The sequence below is a fragment of the Electrona antarctica genome (genome assembly GCF_951216825.1).
Source record: "Electrona antarctica genome assembly, chromosome: 11".
NCBI classification, from domain to species: Eukaryota; Metazoa; Chordata; class Actinopteri; order Myctophiformes; family Myctophidae; genus Electrona; species Electrona antarctica.
The window spans coordinates 53746136-53762274 of record NC_136792.1 but is presented as its reverse complement, the minus strand read 5'-3'; the positions used below and the strand labels follow the sequence as shown (position 1 = coordinate 53762274).

At 43.8% G+C, this 16139-nt stretch overlaps 1 protein-coding gene across 1 annotated transcript in view; it reads left to right on the top strand.

Moving 5' to 3' along the window:
• Positions 1-16139, top strand: part of vps53 (VPS53 subunit of GARP complex) — a 74154-nt gene that overhangs the window by 22094 nt on the left and 35921 nt on the right. Inside the window, exons 8-12 of the mRNA XM_079514690.1 lie at positions 7712-7790; positions 9142-9285; positions 10366-10508; positions 14444-14588; positions 15946-16044. Of these exons, the coding sequence (XP_079370816.1) occupies positions 7712-7790; positions 9142-9285; positions 10366-10508; positions 14444-14588; positions 15946-16044 (610 nt within the window). The remainder of the gene's footprint in view (positions 1-7711; positions 7791-9141; positions 9286-10365; positions 10509-14443; positions 14589-15945; positions 16045-16139) is intronic.

Sequence of the window (16139 nt, the reverse complement as noted above, 5' to 3'; positions counted from 1 at the left end):
ACGATATCTGCATCCACGGGATGCACTACTGTACTACTGTACTGTTTTTTCATTCTAGTTTATTTTGCTAGCTTTAGTTATAAATTATCATTTCTTCTTCTGTTTTATACATACATACATACATACATACATACATACATACATACATACATACATACAATATAACCACATGATAACCATATAAAATTAAATGGGAGTTAAACGCTGCAATTTGTAAAAATGGCTAAATATGACTCCTAACGTCGTTGAAGTGGGACTCATAAAATGTCCCTGGGACTCATCTAAAAAAACATCCCTGCATCCCGGGACTCATTACATTAACCCATTTAGGCCTGACCTCGAAAATTAAAAAAAAATATCTAAATCCTCCAGTTTTCTGAAATAAATATTTTCACGATTTTTCCAAAATAGCAGACCTACAAGCTCGTAGCGCGCCACTCGGTGGCGCGCTATGAGCTTGTAGATCTGCTATTTTTCAATAGCTAAATTATAACGTAATGTTTAAAACACCAAAAGGGGTTCCCGCCCAAAATGGGTTAAAAACCCTATTTACATCACTGAGATGATAGGAGATTAGGAGCACACGGAACGTTGGCGAGCACAGGAACGCAACGTTACGCATTTGACGAGACTGGACAGTTGGACGATATAGTTGTAAATATCTAGTAGTACAGTATCAAGTGTGTTCAACGACAAGAAGCACAGGGAGGCTGAAACAAATGCATATCGTTGCTGTCGGTAGGAAAACCTCATAACTCCCATTTTTGAGGTTTTTTGATTTTTATTATTTATTATATTTTATTATTTATTTCTGTTGAACACCATTTACGTCTGTGTGTTGTTTTGAAAATATTGAACCAATGGAAAGTAGTAAAAAAAAAAACGCTTGGGACAAAACCTCTTAACTCCATTGGACCCTCAAACTGTCTACTAAAGCAACTAACTCCACCACCTCTTCCCCTCTCATGGAAGTAATTGATAATATATAAAGTCACAACACCAACTTTGATGAGGCATAATTGCTTTGTTTAAAAAAATATAAGGTTTTCTTTATTTCCTGAAATTTTCTTTTGGAGTTATGAGGTTTCCTCCCGACAGCAGAGATATTTTTTCTGCATGCCGCCGTTGTTGTCGCACCCCTAATAATATCCGATCTACAAGCTCACAATGCGGCGAAGCATGACAGTTCTCAGTGCACGACACCGGCACATAAGTAAGAATAACTTAAAGGAGAATTCCATACTAAAAGGCTTTCTTACCTTTCTTTGTAGTCGTTACGTCCCCACCAAAGAGGTCCAGGTGTTATTTTGTGCATAAGCTCCTTATTGGCTATCCCCCCTACCATAAGCCCTAAATGAATTGCATTGAATTGAATGGGAATTGAATGGGGCTATGGGGTGTTGTGCTAATTCGCTTATTTCCATCGCTCAAAATTATTATTTTTTTGTATATATCCTCTCTTCATAATGTAAATAATATCCCAAGCGGCACACTCCATTTCGATGGAAATAAGCACAACACCCCATAGCCCCATTCAATTCCCATTCCATTCAATGCAATTCATTGAGGGCTTATGGTAGGGGAAATAGCCAATAAGGAGTTTTTGCACAAAAAAACACCTGGACCTCTTTGGTGGGGACGTAACGACTACAAAGAAAGGTAAGAAAGCCTTCTAGCATGGAATTCTCCTTTAAGTTATAGTTACCGTAAATGCTTGACCGCAACAACATTGCATGAAGACGTCAACAAAAGCCGACAGAGTGCACATGTCATAGGAGGCGGGCAGACGACAGAGCGGGCGAGATGGAAAAGGTCAGACGGATTGAGTTGATGATTGGAAGGAAGAATGAAAGGTATACAGGTGAAACAGTGCAAACCACATAGGGGTGTAACAATAGAAAAATCGAATCGAAGTATATCGAAATGAAAACGGCAAAATTGACTTATATGTATCGTATCGTTTTGCGATAATAATCGGTATCGAGTCGTTTTCTGTGCAAATAATCGATTGTGTCAACACTACATTTTTGTGCGTGGTTTAGCAATCTTTAGAATAAAAAAAGAAAAAGAGGGGTTTAATTACTTAGTTTAAAATAATGTTGATGTATTTTAAATAGTTACTGTATCGATTTAAAATCATTGAATCGTATCGTATCGCCATAATGAACCAATATTGTCCATGTATCGTATCGTCACCAGCTCAGTGGCCTTGTGGTTAGAGTGTCCGCACTGAGACTGGGAGGTCGGGGTTCAATCCCCGGCCGGGTCATACCAAAGACTCTAAAAATGGGACCCATCAAGGGTTGGATTGGGGGTAAATCCCTGCGACATCCTAGCGTCATGTCCAAGGGGTGTACTTGTACATCAAGCTGCCTCACGCTACAGAAACAGGAGATAGGCTCCTGCCCTATGGGCCTCATGGCTCGGCAAGGCTACTTACTTACTTTTTATCGTATCGTCAACCATGTATCGTGATACGTATATCGTATCACTGTTAAAATGTATCGTTACGCCCCTAAAACCACATTAGAGGGAGAAGGAACCAGAGATAGGAGGCAGTAACTAACCTCATGCCAAGCAGGGAGAAGGAACCAGAGATAGGAGGCAGTAACTAACCTCATGCCAAGCAGGGAGAAGGAACCAGAGATAGGGGGCAGTAACTAACCTCATGCCAAGCAGGGAGAAGGAACCAGAGATAGGGGGCAGTAACTAACCTCATGCCAAGCAGGGAGAAGGAACCAGAGATAGGAGGCAGTAACTAACCTCATGCCAAGCAGGGAGAAGGAACCAGAGATAGGAGGCAGTAACTAACCTCATGCCAAGCAGGGAGAAGGAACCAGAGATAGGAGGCAGTAACTAACCTCATGCCAAGCAGGGAGAAGGAACCAGATATAGGAGGCAGTAACTAACCTCATGCCAAGCAGGGAGAAGGAACCAGAGATAGGGGGCAGTAACTAACCTCATGCCAAGCAGGGAGAAGGAACCAGAGATAGGAGGCAGTAACTAACCTCATGCCAAGCAGGGAGAAGGAACCAGAGATAGGAGGCAGTAACTATCCTCATGCCAAGCAGGGAGAAGGAACCAGAGATAGGAGGCAGTAACTAACCTCATGCCAAGCAGGGAGAAGGAACCAGAGATATAGGAGGCAGTAACTAACCTCATGCCAAGCAGGGAGAAGGAACCAGAGATAGGAGGCAGTAACTAACCTCATGCCAAGCAGGGAGAAGGAACCAGAGATATAGGAGGCAGTAACTAACCTCATGCCAAGCAGGGAGAAGGAACCAGAGATAGGAGGCAGTAACTAACCTCATGCCAAGCAGGGAGAAGGAACCAGAGATAGGGGCGGTAACCTCATGCCAAGCAGGGAGAAGGAACCAGAGATATAGGAGGCAGTAACTAACCTCATGCCAAGCAGGGAGAAGGAACCAGAGATAGGAGGCAGTAACTAACCTCATGCCAAGCAGTTTGCCATCCATCTGTTTACTCTGGACCCTTCTCCCCAGCTCCAGGGACGGGTCCTGGTTTAACCCTGGTCCGGATGCCAGTTCATGCCTTCATGGGCCCGCGGGCTATAACATACTGTAGTGTTAAGATAGGCCTCGTCACGTGAAGGATATACCAGATTGTTGTCGAGTTTCCCGGTTCATCTTCAGGGAGTCAGTGGTACGCTTTGCTTTTCGTGCACACAGGAACGCATACAGCATGTGCACTTAAAGACACTCACTCACACACACACACACACACACACAGACACACACACACTGTGACACACACACACACACACACACACATACACAGATGGGTTCATAGTGAGTGCATGGCGCGCCATTAATGCAGCGCCCGGGGGAGCAGTTATGTGTTAAGTGTCTTGACACTTTGACACACAGACTGGGGCTGTGGGGATGAACCGGGGGACATTCTGACTTCCACACAGCACGGCCACTCCTGTGGCCCATGCTGCTATATGGCTGCTCCATGCTGCACGATCCACATGCCGATCCCCACGCAGCAAAACACAGCCGCTCCATCCTTTAACCCATTTTGGACTGAGGTCGATTGAAATAAAAAAGTCTTCTAAATCCTAACAGTTTTCTGAAAAAAAACATGTTTCTATGTCAGTGGTGCTCAACCCTTTTCATGTCAAGGACCCCCAGAATTATCTGTATTTGGCCGAGGACCCCCATCTGAAAATATGTTGTTCCAGGGACCTCCCCCCCAGAAGCAAAGATTTGAGCTAAAAATGCTCTGAAATAATATATATCAGACATGCGAAAGTGTAGCTTTACGGCGAAAATCGTTTTTTTTATTCAAAATAGGGCACCTGTGTGATTTATGCAAATCCGTTAAAAAAACGTTGGAGGGGGTTGAGGGGGTCATGTCGATTTCTGGGTCAGTGGAGCCTATGGGTGGAGCCCAGAGAAATCTTTCTGACGGACTCACCGCTGCCTGTATCTGCACACTGCACAGCACGGTAATTGTCAACAAGATGCAGCTGTGAAAGTTTGCGCGTGAACGGTGCTCATGAGCAGTGCACGTGAGCTTAAAAATCACACCCGTGTGAACTGAGTGGTGCAGTGACGTCACATACTGACCATAGCAACCATGCTCGTTTTTTTGGTTGCTAACCATAGCAACCATGCTCGTTTTTTTGGTACGAACAAACACGGGTACGCGGGTACAAAGCCAGTTGTTGGAGTGGTTTGCAGTTGCACCACTCAAAAAATCAGCAGCACACATCCATGCGACAGCACCCTCCTGTGAAAGTCAACACAACTCCTGCAACCTGCTGCTGCCCGTCGGGTCAAGAAGCGTGAGTAAGAGATCGAGACGAAAGATACGATGGACCTGTCGAGAGGATCTCCACCCCTGATGTGATGATGTCACGTGATGTCACGTGCTCCACCCCTGATGTGATGATGTCACAACACACCCGACCAACACACTGACGGGAAATGCACAATTCCATAGTTAACCGTGACCTTCGGTCGCAATATTTTAGATAGACGGATAGATGGCATCACAATGACATCCCAACATCGTCATCACAACGAATGCACTTGTCCTGTAAAAGCCAAGGTCCAATAAACAAGATGTCATTCAACAACGTTTTCCGACGAATTCAGCTCTCATTTAACAACGTATACTGTAGATTAGTTGTACTGATTCACGGTGGTGCTGGTGTGTGACATGTTTCACTGGACTATACATCTGAAAAAAGGACATAGGGATGCCTACCATGCTGCTGTGGCAGTCGGAAACGAGCTGTACTCCTTTGGAGGCTTCGACAACTTCCTGAACAACAGGGATCAGATTGAAGTCCAGGTCTTCAACACAGTGTGTTTGCGTTGGAAGAAGTTTCCTCCGGTGACAAATGGGAGAGGAGGAGAACGTCCCATTGAGGTCCCCTCCGGGCGCTACGGCCACACGGCTGTTCTGCTAGAAGGAATTGTCTACATATGGGGAGGAAGGCGGCCTTACTGCAATGTGCTTTATGCATTTGATGTCGACACCCACAGCTGGTTCAAACCCAATATTTCTGGGACTATTCCAGAAGCAAGGATGTTCCATTCAGCATGTGTCCTGGGGAATGTCATGTATATCTGTGGAGGACACACCCAGCTGAATAGACGCACTAATGACATCTACAAGTTGGACACCACCACAATAGTCTGGTCTTTAATTAACACCAGAGGACCTCCACCACCTGTTTCATTATGTCACTCTGCCACCATCATCGGGACAAAGATGTTTGTATTTGGGGGCCTCGGGGGCCCGGGGGTCATCTACAATAACATCAGTGTGTTTGACACAGAGACCAACTCCTGGCTAATCATGTCTTCTGAACACCTTTTCCCAGAAGGACGTGGGTGTCATTCAGCCTTTGCCTACAATGGAGAGCTGTACATATTTGGTGGTGCGGACAGGAACCAGAATTTAAATAATATGTGGAAATTCAGTCAAGAGACCATGTCCTGGAAGCAGGTTGAGCCCAGGGGGAAAAGCCCCTGTAGGATGAAGGGGATGTGCTGTTGCATGGTGGGAGATACTATATCACAAAGAAGACACACTCACTGATCTATACATGTTAGATTTAAGTCCTAGCCTGAAGACGTTATGCAAGCTATCGGTTATGCATTATGGTCTGGATCAGTCTGAACTCCCACGTGACATCAAGTGGGAACTGGAGACCATGACTTATTAAAAGACAGAAATAAAGAGGAACAGTGGGTGCAGTCCGTAGCGCTGTAACCTCAACTGGCCTAACTGAAATCATCAGTCGTGAGATTTGTTTTTGCTGCTAGTTTTGAGATCTGGTCAATTCAGATACTGGTCTGAGACAACCTACAACGGAATGTGTCAGTGAAGGTCAGTCAGGGGGGCACGGTGGCACAGTCGGTAGTGCTGTCGCCTCACAGCTTGAAGGTCCTGGGTTCGATTCCCGCTGGGGACGCTGGGGGCGTGTTCTCTCCTCCGCGTCATCAGTGCCCATACCCGAGGCGGCGTTGGTGAAAGGGCCTTTCTGTGTGGAGTTTGCATGTTCTCCCCGTGTCCCCTAGGGTAGGTACCCTCACAAAAAACATGCAGTAATCCTGGTCTCTAGACTACCTCCCCCTGGTCAGCCGGGGCACCTGATGGAGGGGAAAGGAACTGGTCAGAATAACGTGTTCCTTCCACACGCTACGTCCGGCCCCAGGTTGGCAGAGAAAGTGTAGTGCCCAGGATTACATTAGGATTAGATAATTGACACTGTGTGAAAAAATGGGTTGCAAAATCGTGGAAAAAAACAAGCCCAAATTGATTAAATCAATTTATTACCAGCTGCATTATTATTATCTGTGGGCCTGCTGCTGACGTTATGTCACTTTTTAGTGGCATAACGCTGTTATGCTCAAATTAGTGACCCTAATGAATTCTGAGGCAACATGGCTGGAGACGAGGCAGCCAATCAGAACTGCTCGACTAGCCATGCCGTGCAGACGATGGGATGTTATGGGTTGTTGCCAGTGGTGGCAACTGTCGTGACAGAAATAAGCTAAGCAGCCTCCAAAAACCAAACCAACTGTGAATGAATCCACGTTAGGCTGGAAATATGTAGACTTGGCAACACTCAGCAGAAAGACTAGCGGTGTCCCGTCTACCGGTCGCAAGTTTCCCAGATAAACACTAACCTGCCGCTTCTACGAAGCAGCTGGTTGCGAACGCAGTGATTGCGAACGCAGTGAGCATTTACTATGAGACCCAGCAGATCATGTCTGTCTGTCTGTCTGTGTGTCTGTGTGTGTGTCACGCTGTAACACCACCCGCCCACCACCAGAGGGCGCAGCTGTATCACACACAAAAACACACACATGCACGCACACACACACACACAAACAACTTAACTTAATAAAAAAAAACTTAACTTAAAAAAAAAACTTAAAAAAAAAACGTAACTTAATAATAAAAAAAAACTTAACTTAAAAAAACTTAACTTAAAAAGAAAAACACTTAAAAAGAAAAAACTTAAAAAAAAACTTAACTTAAAAAAAACTTAACTTAAAAAAAATCTAAAAAAAAAAAAAAAAGGGAACTTAAAAAAAACCTTAAAGTACGTAATTTATTCTAATTGTTGTTATTGCAATTTACGAGCTGCGTTCGCTTCCCGCGTTCGCGCGTCTTACTTGTAAAAAGGTCAGGTCAGTCATGTGTTCTCTCTGTTCTTTCTGTGTAGAGTGAAAGCAGCACAGAGTGAGTTGGGAACTCAGATCCTAGCTGACTTCGAAGAGTCCTTCCCAGCCCAGGGCTCTAAGGTAACTACTGTATACAGTTGGCGTGCACAGATAGACACTAGGGGGTGCTAGAGCACCACCTGCCCTGGTCCTCTGGACAGCAATGTGCCCTTTTGAAGAAAAAAACCCACAAAAAAATCAGGCAACTGTGTGATTTCATTCACGTTTTGAGACTTTTGAGATGTTTGTTGGTGTGTTTGAACAACAAATGCACTTCTACAAGTATGTCTGCCATTGTAGACACTGTCTAACCACTGTAGAAACCTCATTTAATTAATTGTGAAAATGTATGTCTTTATTTTAGGTTTTATGACCTCAAATACACCCAAAAAACCTGAACTTTTGAACATTCAGTGGATTTTCTGTGATCTGGAGTTTTCTCTGGGGGTTGGAATGCTTTTGAGCTGCAATGAAAACTGGCAAATCCCATTGACATAATATGGGATTTGCAGGCTGTGACATCACAAACAGCAGGAAAATCAGAGCACTTGTTTGAGCCAGAAAACCCCAGACCACAGAAAATCTACTGAATGTTAAAAGTTCAGGTTTTGTTTGGGTCCAATTGAGCTCAGAAAACCTAAAAAGAAATGAAGAAAATGTCAATCCCTTTTTTTCTTCCCAATCCGATCCCGGTGCCACAATTTCTGTGTTAGCCGATACCGAATACCGATACCGGAAAACAATATTAATAATAATTAAAAAAAAGAAAATTACATATTTTATCTCGTGTTGTTACTAGTAGCAGACTCCTCACTCAAACGTACACTTGCAATTTGGGCAACTCGATAGCAAACTCCACATGCACCAACATTTTATTTACCTGCCATTATATTATATATATTATATTAAATTATTCAAGATTTCAATTCGACTATAGCAAAAATAGCAGATCTACAAGCTCAAAACGCGTCTCACTGCGACACGTTTTGAGCTTGTTTTGCCCATCCCTGTGATACAGTATGGGGACACACCTACTTTAACCCATATGCTACAGCAGGGGTTCTCAACCCGTGGGTCGCGACCCCTCTGGGGGTCGCCACATTATTTTGGGGGTCCCCAAATTATATATATTAAAAAAAAAGAAAGGGGGGGGGGGGGGGGGTTTGCAACTGAATGGCTGGAAAATGGAAATGAAGAGTTTACTTATAGTACACATATACACCTTCCCTAATTATCTGGTTTCAGTATTTATTCATGGTGTATTGTCTCTATTATTAAGGTTATTGTAGCAGTCAATTTATATTGGGGGTCGGGGCGGGGGTCCCCGAGACACTGCCAAAGCATCTCCGGGGGTCCCCGGCCAAAAACGTTGAGTACCCCTGTGCTACAGTATTTAACCAGCACAACCTGTTGCCCTCCCCCCCACCCACAGAGGGCCGGCGGTCCCAGTAACGTCCTGAGAGACGCCTGCCTGGTGGCCAACGTGTTGGACACGCGCATCAAACAGGAGATCATGAAGAAGTTCATCAGGCAGCACCTCTCGGAGTACCTGGTGCTGTTCCAGGAGAACCAGGACGTGAGTACCTGGTGCTGTTGCGTGATTATGAATCCCACCAACGTTCTAGGGTAGACCCGCCTCACCATGTGTCTGATTGGCTCCCGGGAAGGCATAGTTTTACTGAGGTTAGGCCGTTCGGGTTAGGTTTAGGGGGGTGCATACTTAGTTTAGACTAGTCATTGGTTAGACATGGGTTAAGGTTTAGGTGTGCTGCCCTGTGGGAGGTTAGGTTTAGGGTGAGGGTTTGAGATAGGTTGTAGTTGTAAGACTAATGACTGGTATCAAAAACGAGAACTGTCAATCACGACGACTACTGGCCAATCACAGCAGGGCTTTCCTAGAACGTTGGTGGGATACGTAATAACGCGGTGCTGTTCCAGGAGAACCAGGACGTGAGTGTGGAACGGACTGGCAGGGCTGGAACGGCTGCCCAATGGAGAAAATCATTGGCAGTCGATTAGTAACCACATGAACCCTAACGTCCCTGTTCATTATTATTATATTAGCAGATTTACAAGCTCACGAAACGTCACGGGGGAAAAGAGAGATTTGGTTTAGGGGGATTAAAGGGAGGGCATGAAGTATGGAATATTGGGTTCAACCCATTCTGGACGGGAACCCCTTTTGGTGTTTTAACTAAACATTATGTTATACTTTAGCTATTGAAAAATAGCAGATCTACAAGCTCATAGCGCGCCACCGAGTGGCGCGCTACGAGCTTGTAGGTCTGCTATTTTTGAAAAATCGTAAAAATGCGGCACAAATCTTTGAATATATATTCTTTCAGAGCGAACGTTTTTTTTTTTTTTTCTCGACGTCAGGCCTAAGTGGTTAATATCGATGCACTCGCACTGTGAGCTTGTAGGCTATCTTTGCATGACACCTATGCATTATGATAAGATGAAGTATACTGTAAAACAGGCCTGAAGTTGTTTCTCAGACTAATAGATTTATTCAATTATTTAAAAAAAAATCTATAAAAAATAAGAACACTATAAAAAGAAGTGCTTCTCAATTATCGGATAAATTGAAATGGTAATCGACAGTTTGCAGCCCTGCTTCACGGTGACTGGTGTGTGTACACTGTGTTGCCTCTAGGTGGCGTGGCTGGACAAGATCGACCGGCGCTACGCCTGGATCAAACGGCAGCTGGTGGACTACGAGGAGAAGTACGGGCGCATGTTCCCTGAGGAGTGGAGCATGACGGAGCGCATCGCTGTGGAGTTCTGCCACATCACCAGGTGCATTCCACTACAAACACGCCTATGTAGAGGGTGTATGCCAGGGTTCCCCAATAGGCGGCCCGCGGGCCATTTGCGGCCCGCGGAGCGCCCCCTTGTAGCCTATGCATGTCAAACTGGGCATCCTTTTCAAATGGGACCTCGACCTCGTGCGTGCGGACTCGGCCCCCAGCCTGGTACCCTAGTCAAAATAAAATTAATTGGGGAACCCTGGTGTATGTGCTCATTGCGAACGCAGTGATTGCGAACGCAGTGAGCACTAACTATAGAAGCTGGCCTAAACTGTCTGTCTGTCTGTCTGTCTGTCTGTCTGTGTGTCTGTGTGTCACACTGTAACACCACCGGCCCGCCACCAGAGGGCGCAGCTGTATCACACACACACACACACACACACACACACACAAAACTTAACTTTAAAAATAAAACTTACAAAAAAATGTTTACAGAAAAAAACTTGCAAAAAAGAAAAAAAACACACACACACGCACGCCAGACCAGAAGTGAGGGACATTTTTGGTGGCAAAATCTATTTGCTACCATTTTGTTCGTTGGGTCCATATAAGTACTTTGAGACATGATAGCATTTTCAAATGAGTAGCTTTAATACTTTTTTGGGACAATCATTGTTTCCCCATTAACTCCCATTATATGCAGAGTAGGATTTTGTGCAGTTTACTGTAGATGTTATATGTTACAATTAAGTTTATTCACACTTATAATTATACACACACACAAATGCTATGACATATAAAAGTATGTTATAAAAGTATATAAACATGTAGGCCTATAGTAATAAATTAGCATAATTGGCTAAATATTCCCCAACACAAGAAATTACTATAACTTTGCTTTACTTAACTTAGAAAGGTGAGTCTATGTTTGTGATGTATAGAAATTAATCTGTTACCATGGTGCAATCATGCCACCTTTTTAATTTGCATAATTTGCAAAAGTCGAAATAAGGACATTTCTAAATTTTTCACATTTAGTCAATGATTATCTTAGTCTCTCTTAGACTCTGAGTCTATACATGTCCTGAAATTCGTATCTTGCCATGACTAAATTATTCAACCTTTTGTCATTTAGCATATTTGCATAAATTATGAAATAATTAGTCTGAAACCCATAAATAGCTATTATGTTTTGCTTTACATTTATTGAGAAGGATCTTACAGTCTAAAGTCTGTTTTGATGTCCATACAATAATGTCTTGTCATAATTAAGTTAAATGTAACCTTGATGAATTTAATCCTGGGGCAAGCCTTGGTTTGGCTACTTTCAATAATAATAATAATTAATTGCATTTTATAGTGCTTTTCCAAGTGCTCAAAGTGCTTTACAATGGTTAATTCATTCATACATACATTGGGAGCGGCGAACAGTTGATGACAGCGTCCTCACTTCCCACATTCACACACCAATGGTGGGGAGCTCACACCGACCAACTCATTGGAGGCAATGTAGGGTTCAGTGTCTTGCCCACTTTGGCATGTGGACAGGAGGAGCTGGGATTCGAACCGCCGACCCAGGGATCATTGGACGACCTGCTCTACCTCCTGAGCCACAGCCGCCCGCGTCTTCAAGTCTTCATGCGCACAACTGAAGCTGAGGATGTCCCGGTCGTGGACACCATGTCAACAGATGACCTGTCACCCTCTTGGGGTTCCTAGCAAGATGTCCCTGAGGGCTTAGCAGCCACTACTTATTAAAATGACCAGTTGACATCACACCATTATATATGGCCGTCAGTCCCTCACGCCTAGTGACACATCACGTCACCATGTATGGCCATCAGTCCATCACGCCTTATGACACGATCCATATATAGACGAATTCAGAAACGGGTCTCATGGACGCAGCTTACGTATTTCCTGTAGGCGGACTCGACATAGCTGTGGGGTTTAAACCCTCACCAGGCGCACCTCTTCTATTATATAAATGTATAAATTACAGTGAATGGTAGAGTGACTGATGTTAGTCTGCCTCGAGTCAAACGTTACTCTTTTACCTGCTTTTTACTAACACTAACATTACAAAGATGCAGAACATCGAGATGAACCTGTTTAGTTTATGGCTGGTGCAACAGTAGTGGCAACATTCCAAAAAAAACCAAAAAACGGAATGTCAAAATATCAACCGCGGGGTCTGAGACCAGAGCCATTGAGTAATGGTTGAGACGAAGCAGTGAAAGGTCCTGAAAGATACATAACGTCAGTCTTACCCAATACCCAAGCTTTCTGTTTTATGAACACATGGCTGCTGTACTTTATACCTCATACTAAGCATTTAAAGTATGAGGTATAAAGTACGGCAGCCATGTGTTCATAAAACAGAAAGATTGGGTCAATATTGGGAAAGACTGACGTTATGTAACTTTCAGGACCTTTCACAGCTTCGTCTCAACCATTACTCAATGGCTCTGGTCTCAGACCCCGCGGTGGATATTTTGACATTCCGTTTTTTTTTTTTTTTTTGGAATGTTGTCACTACTGTTGGAACAGCCATAAACTAAACAGGTTCATCCCGATGTTCTGGGCATCTTTGTAATGATAGTGTTAGTAAAAAGCAGGTAAAAGAGTAACGTTTGAGGCAGACTAACACCAGTCACTCTGCCGTTCACTGTAGTAGAAGAGGTGCGCCTGGTGAGGGTTTAAACTCGAGTCCGCCTACAGGAAATACGTAAGCTGCGACCATGAGACCCGTTTCTGAATTTGTCTATAGCCGTCTCCATAATGATCAGGACACTGACCTCATCAAACCCTGGATAGCCATACATGGATAAGACTGGATCATCACCTAGATCTGCATATATGGAGCTTCAAAACTGGAGCTGACCTGTTCTGACATTCCATATGTTGATCCTTCCCTACCCGTCCTTCCTCTTCGATGTCTCCCTTTTGACCGATACCTGTCCAAGTGTCCATTCAAACTCTAGACGGGCCTGCCGCAAAGTTATTGCCCAGCAGCCGGCAAAAACTAGAGTTCTCAACAGGCCTGAAAATTAAGGCACTCCATATATGGCCAGTACAGAATTTATTCCATATGTTGATCTGACCCCCCCATGCCCAGCAATCTGAAATTCATAGTCATTTGGGCTCTTAACTGATATGACATCTCTTATTCTTATAGCTATGCTGATTTTAGACTGGATGTGGGGGCCACCAGCACAAATGGCTGTGCTGGAACTTATGGCCTGCAAGTTTTCAGACTGCTCCTGCCTTGCACAGAAATGTGCAAGCTACAAACCTGTAGCAATCAGAAGGAAGAGGAGGAAGATGACATTAAACTGATTATGTGATGATAATGATGAAGATGATGAATACTGAATAATTGATATTGATATGACAGTGATGGTTATGATGATGTTCATTGATTAAATTGAGTGAAAGACAGATAATTCTTCATTTTCCCCTCTGTATGACGTGTTTTATTCAAAAGACAGTTAGGCGATTTTTCATTCTGTGAATCTATGGTTGGTGTCTTTGAAGGCTGATAACTGCAACTAAGCTACCACTTAGGAACTGCTATCATGTTGAAATATTATCTAGGGATATAGACCTTTTAAAAAAAACATGATAGCATTTGCCACCTTGAATGTCCCTCACTAGTGAACATTCTGGTCTGGGCTCATGGAGAATGCTTTGTACGTCTCAGCATTTGATAAGAACTGGTCTGTCTGATTTTGCTCAGTGACAGGCCTCTGACTCTGTACTATGCATGTAGTTGAAACAGCGGTTAAGAAAAGATTAGACTTTTTTTTTCCTGTGGCTGTTTCATATGTACATTTTACCTGCATTATCAACAAACAATTGGAGCATTTTTGTCAGGTAAAAATATTATAAAATAAAAATAGAAAGTATCATGGCAAGACTTTCTATTCTGGTGTCACTGTCTTAACCCTGGTGTGTGCGTGTGCGCGTGTGTGTACTCCTTAGGGTGGAGCTAGCCAAAGTCATGCGGACACGGGCTAAGGAGATCGAGGTGAAGCTGCTTCTGTTTGCCATCCAGAGGACCACAAACTTTGAAGGCCTGCTGGCCAAGCGTTTCTCAGGACGCACCCTGACCCCAGACGTACCTGGAGTAAGACACGCACGCACGCATGCGCACACACATACGCGCTTAAAGTGCATACATGCTGTTTTCTGCTTTAACCCATTTTGGGCGGGAACCCCTTTTGGTGTTAGCATTATGTTATGCTTTAGCTATTGAAAAATAGCAGATCTACAAGCTCATAGCGCACCACCGAGTGGCGCGCTACGAGCTTGTAGGTCTGCTATTTTTGAAAAATCGAACGACAGAAAACTGTCAGGATGTAGAAGACATTTTTAGAATCTGATCTCAGGTAAAAATTTGAAATCTAAAGAACTGAAGTGTCACCATGGAGAATAGTGATAATAAAAAGCTGATGTCTGATGATCCACACATGTAGGCAGGCGTTCGTCATTGATTTGTTTGATTGCTTTGTTTTAATTAGATGCACAACTCCATCAGAGCCTCCGGAGAAATGTTGCCCATGAATGAACGTATACAGGGCAGTAGAAAGTAGTGCAACCACAGTTCGACAGAGAGAGAGCAATGTCACGGAAGACACTTTTTAGCAAAAGGCTGATGCATACCTCAGAAGGCTAGTGACAGGTGCGTAGGGCAATAGAGCATATCATATTCGCGGGAACCCCTTTTGGTGTTAGCATTATGTTATGCTTTAGCTATTGAAAAATAGCAGATCTACAAGCTCATAGTGCGGCACCGAGTGGCGCGCTACGAGCTTGTAGGTCTGCTTTTTTTGAAAAATCGAAGAACGACTGACATAGAAACATAGCTTTTTCAGAAAACTGTCAGGATGTAGAAGACCTTTTTAGAATCTGATCTCAGGTCAGAATGGGTTAATATTAGAGCAATAGAGTGGTCGATTAGACCTTCATCAGGACAGACAATGGGCCTATCTCACAGCCCGCTTTCCACGCCCACTTCCGGTAGATAGTGGTGTCATTTAACATTAGCATTTACACGTTTTTTTCTCTGGAGAATCTAAGTACATTTTCTAATGTAAAAATGTGACCAATATTATTATGAAGCAAACAAGATGGTAAATCAGCTCGAACAGATAGAACAAACCTTACCTTGAGAAAACAAAAGTTGTAGACTTAAATTACCTCTGTTAACATGTAGCGTCTATGGAGTGACGTCACGCTATCACCACTAACTCCGAAAGGGGGCGTATTAAGGGGGCGGGGAAATTCTGTGAGATAGGCCTATTGTCTGCCCTGATGAAGGTCTAATCGACCGAAACATCGACCTAATAAAGAGCAACATTTTTGGCAAGTGTCTGACAGAGTGCAGGACCTTTTCTTTGTTTTTCAAAGATACCCTTTTTAATGGAAGACACTTTGAAATAACTCGCGGTTCCAAGACTAAGGATTATTTAATTGTTCATCAGAAGAGGCCGGAGAGCCCTCTGGCGCCCACCAACCCCTTCCTGCAGGAAGAGGACCCAGGAGAGGACGCCGGCTCTGAGAAGGACGAGGATCTGGACAGGGTGAGTCATGTGACCTAATCTGACCTTTGAACCATAAAGTGGCTTTTTTTAGATCCTGCTTCCTCTTAAAGGAGAATTCCATACTAAAAGGCTTT